At 47.6% G+C, this 10,681-nt stretch overlaps 1 protein-coding gene across 1 annotated transcript in view; it reads left to right on the top strand.

Annotated features, from left to right (window-relative positions):
- HPSE (heparanase) overlaps positions 1 to 7,763 on the top strand; it is a gene marked incomplete at its 5' end in the record, with an annotated part of 10,139 nt that extends 2,376 nt beyond the window's left edge. Inside the window, 9 exon segments of the mRNA XM_010077505.1 lie at positions 548 to 719; positions 1,218 to 1,265; positions 2,872 to 2,965; positions 3,555 to 3,661; positions 4,725 to 4,839; positions 6,575 to 6,633; positions 6,635 to 6,685; positions 6,822 to 6,968; positions 7,604 to 7,763. Of these exon segments, the coding sequence (XP_010075807.1) occupies positions 548 to 719; positions 1,218 to 1,265; positions 2,872 to 2,965; positions 3,555 to 3,661; positions 4,725 to 4,839; positions 6,575 to 6,633; positions 6,635 to 6,685; positions 6,822 to 6,968; positions 7,604 to 7,763 (953 nt within the window).
- Positions 7,764 to 10,681: the final 2,918 nt, after the last annotated feature.

Raw genomic sequence — 10,681 nt, 5'->3', positions numbered from 1 at the left:
CCCCCCCTGCCATGGGCAGGGACACCTCCCACCAGCCCAGGTTGCTCAAAGCCTCATCCAGCCTGGCCTTGAACCCCTCCAGGGATGGGGCATCCACAGCTTCTCTGGGCAACCTGGAAGAGGCCACCTGGAAAGGTGCCACCACAAGGCATGGGCTGGTTTGTGACAGCCCAGTTTGGGTGACAACCCATAAAGGCAAGGTGATGGAAATAGGAAATATTAAGGTCTTCTTTTGCAAGGAAGGATTTTGCAAAGGGCCCCATGAATGAGCAAATTGAGATGGATTTGCTGCTCCTACCGAGGCTCTGAGATGAGGTGAATGATGTCCCATGGGGTGCGGGATGTCACCAATGGGGACAGGCTCGGACAGCACTGGAGAGCATCACCCAGGCTTTCAGTGTCACACCCATCACCTCCAAATATCCTGCCTGTACCGTGACAAACCATAGGAAGCCATAGGGGGCTGGTACTCCCCATGGGGAACGAGCTGCCCTATTTTATGCCTCGAAATGAGAGCTGGGCGTTGATGCGCACGTGTCCTCCCCAGAGCCCAACAGCTTCAGGAAGAAATCTGGCGTCTATATCGACGGCTTCCAGCTGGGGCAGGATTTTATCCACTTACGCAACCTCCTGAATAACTACACCCTCTACCAGCATGCGAAGCTCTACGGTCCCGACGTCGGGCAGCCCCGCAAGCACACGCAGAAGCTGCTGAGAAGGTAGGGACCTGGTGGCACCCATGCGGTGCACAGGCATAGATAGTGGTGGGCATGAGGAGGCACCTGGGCTGGGTTTGAAGGCTTTTCTGCTCCAAATCAACAATAAGGATGTACAAATGGATACATCCAGCCTATCTGAGAACTAATTTCCTGTATTTTTCCTTAAATTAGAAACATGGGCTTTTTAATTTTTTTTCCTGGATGGGGGATGACTGACATCTTAGCTGCATGTATGATCCCAAGGCTTAACTGCTCAGACAGCTGAAACTAAGACACTTCAGTGATCCACGTGCCTTTCCATTGACCGCTGGCTCTAGCACTGCGCTAACAAGTGCTTTTCACCTCTTTTCATCTCCGTGTGTTGCACAAGCATTAATCCATCCTCCCAGCAACCCACTGAGGCAGTCAGGGGAGGAGGGCTGCGGGCAGCAACTTGCTCCTGGGGGGCCAGGACCCATCACCGGTCCCCACCCTCCACTGTATCTCCTCTGTCTGCAGGTTCCTGAAATCAGGAGGGAAGGTGATCGACTCCGTCACATGGCACCAGTAAGTACCGCTTGGATCATAGAATCACAGAATGGTTTGGGTTGGAAGGGACCTTAGAGACTATCCAGTGCCACCCCCTGCCATGGGCAGGGACACCTCCCACCAGCCCAGGTTGCTCAAAGCCTCATCCAGCCTGGCCTTGAACCCCTCCAGGGATGGGGCATCCACAGCTTCTCTGGGCAACCTGGGCCACTGCCTCACCCCCTGCACAGGAAAAAACTTCTTCCTAATACCTAAATCTCCCCTCTTTCAGCTTGAAACCATTACCCCTCATCCTATCACTCCAACCCCTGATGAAGAGCCCCCATCTCTCCTGTAGCCCCCTTTAAGTACCATCATTGCTCTGCTTTTCGCCTGTTTTCTTTACAAAATGGCAATTTGACCATCTCAATGGGAAGGAGAGGGTGAGCTACCCCTTCGGGCAGTTCCTCAGGTGCCTCTCTGCAAACTCCTCTGCTCAGCATCAGAGCTGAATCGAGGGAGAGTGTTACAGAAATGCAGAAGGTCTCCAAAAAGGCTACTTTGGATTTTTTGACCCAAAAGCACGGCAGGGGTTTGTAATGCAAGCATAGCAGCAGGGAATGCAACATGTGCAAGCCGGTCCTTTTTCTTGCTAAATATGTGCTCTGAGAAAACCAGAAGTGAGATGCGTTGAAAAAGATGATGGCACAGCAGCTTGATTTCTCAGAAGAGCACAAGGGGGTAGGGTTCTGCTTTCCCTCACGTGAGGAGAGTTCCTGCAGCCCTTCTGCATATGTTGTGTTTCAACATGTGCTAAAAACCAGTGAGATCTGAGCAGCCATTCCGGTTTTCTCAAAGCTCCCAGCCGCCAACGCTTGGGTTGGGTTGGAAGGGACCTTAGAGACCATCCAGCTCCACCCCCTGCCATGGGCAGGGACACTTCCCACTAGCCCAGGTTGCTCCAAGCCTTATGAGCATGCATTGTTTTCTTTACTTAATGTAAGATTATTGGGTCTTAGCTTCCTCTTGTGGCTGGAAGGGCTTCAGCTCCTTCTGGTAGGACTGAGCAATAACGTGATGAAGTGAGAAACCCTCAGGGATCCCCATTTCCAGTTCTTTATTCGGACAAACCAGACTTCAAAGATCTTTTGTGCATGGTGGAGGGCAACCTTCATCCCATAGGGATGGCTCCATCCCATTCTCCTCCAGATGGGCAAAATACTCGAACAGAGGAACAGAAGCTGGAATCTGCTATTTTTAATATATATTAATAGAAACTGATATAAGCAAGTAATCACATAGGAGTGTCAGACTCCTCAGCAAGAGCAGATTTACAGAATCTGGCTCTTACTCGACGATGTTTTCCTCATTCTAAAAGAGTAGATGCAAAAAAAGTCCCTACTACTACTGTCGATCAAAATTTCTGTGATATCCTGCCTCCATCGAGGTAATTATACGAAATAGTCCCTTAAATACAAACAACATATCTTCACATTTGGAAAAAGAAAAAAAAAAAGGACAATAAAACTGTCGTGGATAAATGTATCATGCAACTGAGAACTTTCAGGGGTGTTTTGTACCTATGGTGGTATTTTTTCTTAATTTTGGCTGTGGGTGGTATTTTTTTTTTTTTCCCAATTTCTAGTTACTACGTCAATGGACGAAGTGCTACGAGGGAGGATTTCTTGAGCCCTGAAGTGCTGGATACCTTTGCCACAGCTGTACGCGACGTCCTGGAGGTGCCTTGTCCTGTTAAATCCTTCCCATGCTCCATTTCCAGGGGGCTAGCAGAGAATCCTGAATAAAATACAATTTCTCACTAGCAATAAACAGGGATCCTCAAAGCTTGGGTGCTGCTGTAAATTAAAAGAAAAAAATAACAACGCTAATCATAGGTGAGCTTCAACAGCTTGCCATGCAGCAAGCATGGTCCCAGACACATCACAAACCTGCAACGTTCTCATTTATGGATGTAGTTGTTACACAGGGATGTAATTTGTTGTCAACCCCCAAGTTCTTTGTATTTTGAGATCCTGAGAACAGTATAACTGAAAGTATACCACCGCTCAGCACAAGAAAACTCACAGGACCTGGCTTTCAGCGATGTTTGCCTCGTTCTACAAGCGTAGATGTGATTCAAGGGGCGGGAAATAAATCTGCTGCTTCTAGTCCTTTTGGGCAAAAATTCTGTGCCATCCGCCTCAGTCAGTGTTACAAAGCAAACATTGTCCACAGGCATTTGGCTAACACACATTTTCCTTGCCCATTATTTCAGTAGCCACAAACTGAACCGTTGTCTCTTTCTCTTCCCTACTCCACACCGGCCAGATCGTTGGTGAGACCGTGCCTGGCAAGAAGGTCTGGCTTGGAGAGACCAGCTCTGCCTATGGAGGAGGAGCTCCTAGGCTGTCCAACACCTACGTCGCTGGGTTTATGTGAGTACCGAGTCACACAGTGGGGAAATTACACCTTTCACCCAGCGGAAGGGGCGTTGAGTGCGTGTCCCATGGGAGAAATGTCTTCCTTGGGCTTCCTGGAGAGCGCAGGCAATGAGTGGGTTGAGGATCATAGACCTTGTGCCACTCTGTGATGGTTTCGCCCTTGGCTGGGAGCCAACCCCACACAGCCGCTCACTCACTCCCCACCTCCCAGGGATGGGGAGAGAATTAAAGGGGTAAAGGGGAAAGAGACTCATGGGTTGAGATAAAAACAATTTAATAACTGAACTACAATAATATTGGAAATAATACTATATACAAATATACAAATGAGTGACACCCAGTGACACTGCTCACCACCCCATGACCAAGGCTCAGCCTGTTCCCAGCTAACGATCCTGGAGCAGGGAGAGTCCCTAAACCACAATCCCAGAATAGAGATAAGAGTCTGGGTGTCCCAGACCAAGAGCTGACTGAAGGAGGGAGACAACCCAGCGAGAGGGACCACCCCAAGAGAGCCGACTTGGAAAGAACTGACCCAGAACAAAAAGGGACGAGCTTCTGGAGAGCCCTCACCTCTATACTGGGCATGCCGGTCACGGTATGGAACAGACCATTGGCCACTTCGCCCTCTTGTAAGGATGGCAAGTCATTCATGAGATGGATGTTCTTCTCCGATGTCATCCTTCAACAACCATGAAATAAGCAACTAAAGGGAAACTGAGTCATGAAAATAATTTTCTCCAAGGACTCCAGTTGTAGCATTTTGTCGGAATAAAGGAATTCAGGATTTCTTAGCACTTTGATCCTTTCACAGATTCAGGCAGAAAAAATTGCATGGGAATGTGAAATGCAAATGTATATAAAAATCAGAGGTGGGCTGATTTTTAAGTTAATCTATTCAAGACTTGAATTTAAATGACTTGTGTGATTTTAAGGAAGCCAGCATCATGCCATAATTCTTGCTTCCCTACTTCCTGAGCTGGTTGGAGAAGGACAACGGCATACTGCTTAGATCAGCAACTTCACCCGCATGTTGTTTGCTTCATTTTTTTGGCAGGTGGTTGGACAAACTTGGGCTTTCTGCCAGGCAAGGGATTGACGTGGTGATGAGACAGGTTTTCTTCGGGGCAGGGACCTATCACCTGGTGGATGCCAACTTTGAACCTTTGCCGGTACGGACACAACCCCGCTAGCACCATCTGAACACTGCATCTGTTTCTGTACAGGCAACGTTGGATGCAGGGACACAAGCCAGTGATTTTTTCAACGCAAAATATCAACAGGTTTTGTAGGATAGCTGCAGTTATCTGTCCTTGCACTTCAAGCTAGTTTATGTTTGAATATAGGTTTGTATACTATGTATAGATACAAGATGTGCATTAAATATAATTAATAACTTAAAATAGATATCAATTAAATAGGGGTGCAGCTAGTCTTCTGCAGAGACTGATTTCGGGGACAGGATGCTCTGATGTGTACACAGACACTTCTGGAGTTCACAAGACTTCTGGATGGCCTGGATTTGTTTGAGTGTTCCTCAGCTGAGTGATAAGTAGCTTTTAAACAGAAGTGACAGGAGGGATTATAATTATATCCCAAGCAAAAACCAAATCAATAGGAAGTCAAGACTCAAGCATTTCTTGGGTCATGAGCAATATTCAGCCTACAGAGGTAGATGAAGGATAATTAAATAAAAACATGCATTTAGTATAGTTTCATTCTGCTGCGATGAAACATAGAATCACAGCATAGTCTGGGTCAGAAGGGACCTTAGAGATCATCCAGTCCCACCGCCTGCCATGGGCAGGGACACCTCCCACCAGCCCAGGTTGCTCAAAGCCTCATCCAGCCTGGCCTTGAACCCCTCCAGGGATGGGGCATCCACAGCTTCTCTGGGCAACCTGGAAGGGGTCACCTGGAAAGGTACAACCACAAGGCTTCCTGTTTCCAAGTTGCGATTTTTGTAGGCTCATAGAGCCTTCATTTAAAAAAGATTGAATTTAGACCCAAAGGATGCTCCTTGGTTCCTCACCTCCAGGCAGTATGGATGCTAATCGAGCTAATAACACTTCAGAGGCTGTGAAATCCAAACCCTGGCAGTTTTAGCATGGAAATGAAACAGTACAGTAGTGTCAGAGGGCTGCAGCTCCTTGCAGAGGTGCTGAGCATGCAGGATGTGAGCAGAAGTCACTTTCCCGAGTGACTCAGGAGAGAAACATGACAGTTTTCCTTCTAGGGCATCATCATCCTGGAGCATCGGAGGATTTGTTCTTGACCAGCAATCAGAAATTAATCCTGAGACCTTTTCAGTCTAAATTATGGTCCCTATGTCAGGGAACTGAGGTTTTGAGCAACCTGGGCTAGTGGGAAGTGTCCTTGGCCATGGCAGGGGGTGGAACTGGATGATCTCTAAGGTCCCTTCCAACCCAAACTATTCTGGGATTCTATGATTCTACGATTCTATGATTCCATGAACTGCATAAAAGTTGTTGGGGGCTCCTTCCTAGCGTTGTGCCTGGGGATCGGGCAGTTTTTCCCGCAGGAAGGGCAGCTCATCCCCTGCAGGTTCAGCCCTGAGGTGCCCTGTAGCCCTGCAGAAAGGCATTTCCCAACTAGTCTGTTCCCCCACAAACAGAGCTCCGAGGTTTGCATGTGAAGGGGAAAATGACTCTAAGGCACTGCGTAAACACAGCTGCTCTGCAGCGTGGAGGTAGGGTTGTCGTTAGAGCTCTGCTCTTTGTGGGAATTTAAATAGATGCGGTGAAAAATTTTGTAAAGCAAAAAAATTTTTGGGGAAAAAAAAAACAACCCTGAAGTTACCAGCAAAATGAATGAATGTGATGTCAAGCACCACGTGGGGTTCCCGGTACGTACATAAGCGCTTACCTGTTTTTTCCTGCCTCCCAGGACTACTGGCTCTCGCTGCTCTACAAGAAGCTGGTGGGTACCAGGGTGCTGCAGGTCAGCCTCCGACGAGAGGAAGCTCCGCGTCTACCTCCACTGCACCAACGCCCTCCAGTAAGCCTCCAGAAAGGGCAAAATCTCCCCGAAACCCAGCCCAGGGCCACCCCCAATTTGGGACAGCAGAAAGACGCACGTTACTTCTATAAATCCTCTTTCTCACCCTTTTTTCTTTCTTCTTTTCTTCTTGCAGCCCAAAGTACAGAGAAGGGGACGTGACGCTGTTCGCCTTAAACCTCTACAATGTGACCCAACATTTGCAGCTGCCGAGTTATTTGTCGAGCAAGCATGTGGATCAGTACCTCTTACTGCCCCATGGCAAAGAGAATATACTTTCCAGGTAAGCCTGCGATTCCTCCTGTCCCTGCAGAAAGGACTGAGAGTGCTTTCTGAGAGAGGAAAAAAAAAAAAAAAAAGGGTTACCCTTCTGTCATCTTGTTTTTTTTTTCAGTAAGGCCTGACTTCTGTTAAATCAGGTCTCCTAAAATCAGGAAAAAGGATACTTGCTTGATGTTAATGGGGAAGTTTTTTCCTAGGAGGCTTCAGGGCTCTGGACCAGCTCCTAAAATCCTTTTTCTTTTTGCACAAGCACATGTATATTGCTTTCCCACATGCTGGCTCCTGATTTTTGGTGATGTATTCAGGCTTTGTCTGGGATCTGCAGCATGGGAAGGATCTGTTCTGTGAACACAGAAGATGTCTTAACATTTGCAGGTGAAAAAACCAATTTAAATGTGTACTTTTCAAAGCCTGTTAACCTCACTAGGAGAGGAAGAAATGTAATTCTCAACTTGCTTGCATGACTCTAAAGGATTCCTTGCAGCAGCTGCTCTGTGTGTGCCCGCACATGTAAACCCTCCAGGGAAGTTTAGTCCAGCTTTAGGCTGAGTTCATGTTTACAGCCAGGTCCAGAGCTGTTTGTGCTGATGGCAAACACAGCACAGCTGCCCCAAGGGCCTCTCTGTCCCTCCCCAGGTCTATCGAGCTGAACGGCCGCGTGCTGCGGATGGTGGATGACGAAACGCTGCCAGAGCTTACGGAAAAACCCCTCGGTCCTGGCAGCGTGCTCGGCCTCCCAGCCTTCTCCTATGGCTTTTACGTTATCAAAAACGCCAAAGCTATTGCTTGCGTTTAAATGGTTAATCTGCACACGGAGGACAAATGTAAAGCACTTTGGCTCTTAGGGAAGTTTAACCCTAGAAATTCACATTTCTACCAGATTTCATTCTGGCAAGGGATGCAAATAGGGCAGCACCGGTACCATCCGTGGGCTGGGGAAGACATGAGGTCCCTCGGGGCAATTTGTACGTCAAAGATGGTCATCAAGCTCCCGGGAGGATATTCCAGGTGGAGCAAGCCCAGGCAGGGGCTGGTTTTGCTCTCGGTCCAGCCTGGGTGTGCCCGGAGCTTCGCCAGCTGGGAACTGTCACCTCCCGGTCCCTCTCCTTGGGGGAAGCACGGCTCTTAAAGCAGCTCCTCCAAGAGCTTGCCTTCAGAAAGGATGGGCAGGGGGTTTATTTCGGCTGGACAGCTGGGGTTTTGCCTGCACCATGTTGAGGGGAAGCCTGAGGAGGGGTTGTGGCTGCTGAGGACATGTCAGGGTGGAAAGAGGAGAGGAAGAGGAGAGGAGAGAAGCCCACCTCTCCAGCAAACCCTCCGTGGTCAGTGAGCGACTCCTCAACCTTCACCACCAGGCAGGCGGTTCGGGTGAGAAGGACTTTCCTGAACCCATCTGCTGGTGAAGCTCTGCTTCACCCTCCCTAACTCGCTCAAGTCTCTTCTGTCCTCGAGGAAATGGGAGCATAAAGAGATGGAGCAATGTCCCCCCAGCCATCAAAAGGGCTTCTGCAGCCTTGGAGCATCCTGGGGACAATGCTGCCCAGCCAGGCTGACATCCCTCCTGCTGGGGATGGACGTTTTGGACAGAAATCTGTGCAGGCAGCGGCTTTTCTCTGTGCTAGTGCCTTCCCCGTGTGCACCCTGCTGTAGTTCAGCTTTCCTCCGGCACGCAGGCTGCTGATCTGCAGGGCAGCAAAACACCTCGGAGAATACCTGTGGTCTCCCACACGTGTTTTATTTGCATCCGCTTTTCTTGAAGATACATAACCCATGCCACCATTAATGCCTTAGGATATTTTGAGCACAGCAGGGGAAAAAAAAACAAACCCGAACAACACACTGCTGTATTTCCCTTTTTAAGCTACATGGGGTTTCGATGCAGGGCAGGGTGGGAGGGGACCCTTTTTTAGTGAGAAAACTTTATAAACAGATGGACTTTCGGCACTGTAATGAAAAATCACACAATAAAAAAGGTTATATTTAACTTCAGGGTGTCAAAGGAGCGTTTGCATCCACAGTGCAGGTGCGTTCTGTGAAGGGTTATGTCACAGGGGGGTAATAGAGATCAGAAATGAGAAGAAGGAAGGCTAAGTTTGTTAATATTGTCCAAGTTCAATAAGAGAAGTAAACAGCATAAAATGAAGCGGAAAGTCTTATGTAAAGTCAATATAAAGGTAATAATATTATTATTATAATTACAACGAAGACATCAAAGCTATTGTTTGCCTGGTAGCTTCTTTTTTAGAACTTTTCTAACAGTTACTTCAATGCTTGTGACTTTTATATTTGAAAATTTTTTGATTAAAATTATTTATACGAGATTTTGGCAATGTTCCTTTTTTAAAGACTCCTTTTTGGCATAGCGATACAGCAAAACTCCCTACATTTCTCCTGGTTGTACATCATCTTGTGCTTTGTGTGATTCTCAACGAGAGTACGCAAGCAAATAAAAATGAAATAAATTATATCCAGGTTGGGCTGTTTCAATTTGAGTTGACAGCCCGTTCAGAAGCACTCCACCCCAGCGTCTGACTCAGATGACAGGCGGATGACTGCTAGGAGGGGTACAGGGATGTCTGGGCGTGCAGATGACAGCTGCTGGGTCAGAACCAGAGGCGAACATCACCCTTGCAAGACCCGTCTGCGGCAGCAACGCCTGCCCCACCAGCGCCTTACCTCAAGGGCTTTTTTTCCTCTGCGAATGTTGTAAACCTTGGGGTCCTGACCTTGAACTTCAATATATAGACTCTTACGTGAGAGCGGAAATGCTGATTGTTGTCTTGCGCATGTTCCAATTTACCTTTGCAATTCTGACTCCAGAGCTTGGATTACTCACCTTGGATTTACTGTCAATCAGTTCCCGGAAGGTGGAGTAAGTTGCACGATGACGCCTTTGTGTAGTCGATCATTTAATGCCCGTGAAATTAAGGAAACTGATAATCTCCACAGAAGCAGCGGCAATTTGACCATCAACTCAGATTCGAATCAAACAAGATACTGGCGCCTTAACAGCTTTTGGTGATCTTTCAGTCTGAAATGTGTCATTACCTAGATTTTTTTTTCAGTGAGAAGACAGCCCATCTCTTAATGGGTATCAGCCTACTGAAAATAACTTTGCTTCTCTGCTTTGCTCGCGTAATCGCCTTAAAAATTGTCTGCAGATGTCTCAGCAAACGGAGAAATGTGAAAGTCACTTCTCTATTACATGGTTTTTTTACTTCCTCCTGGTAGTCAGCATCTTGGGGAATTAAAAGTTCAAAATGGTTTTCCTTGGGTTTTGTCAGTCTGCCAAGTGAAGGAAGGGTGGAATGAGTCAGAACCTCATTACAGGAACACTGAATTCTCCAAGAAACCTTTCAGCATCCAATCTGAGGAGATTTTAATCACTGAAACCGTGCTGTGCAAGATAAAGTTTTTACGGCTCTGTCCAAAGCTCCCTCCTTCCCCCGGTTCTGCAATAACTCACATGACACAGCGGGAGAACGGCGTGAATGAGGACACAGATCCAAAGGCTCTGTGAAATCAGAAATTTTTATTAACTACAGTCCGGAAAGGTTTGGGAGATTGAGACATACAATGATGCCTAATCACACGCTTCTGGATGGTGATATACAGTCACCTATGCGATTTCAAGACATAGCATAGAAGGCTTTGAGGAAATTTAACGCCCACAACCGCCCCAAGGACCGGAGGCGGGAGCGCCCGGCCCCAGCC

The sequence above is a fragment of the Pterocles gutturalis genome, unplaced genomic scaffold, assembly GCF_000699245.1.
Source record: "Pterocles gutturalis isolate BGI_N339 unplaced genomic scaffold, ASM69924v1 scaffold49563, whole genome shotgun sequence".
In the NCBI taxonomy this organism is placed as follows: domain Eukaryota; kingdom Metazoa; phylum Chordata; class Aves; order Pterocliformes; family Pteroclidae; genus Pterocles; species Pterocles gutturalis.
This window is presented reverse-complemented; position numbering and strand designations above follow the sequence as displayed.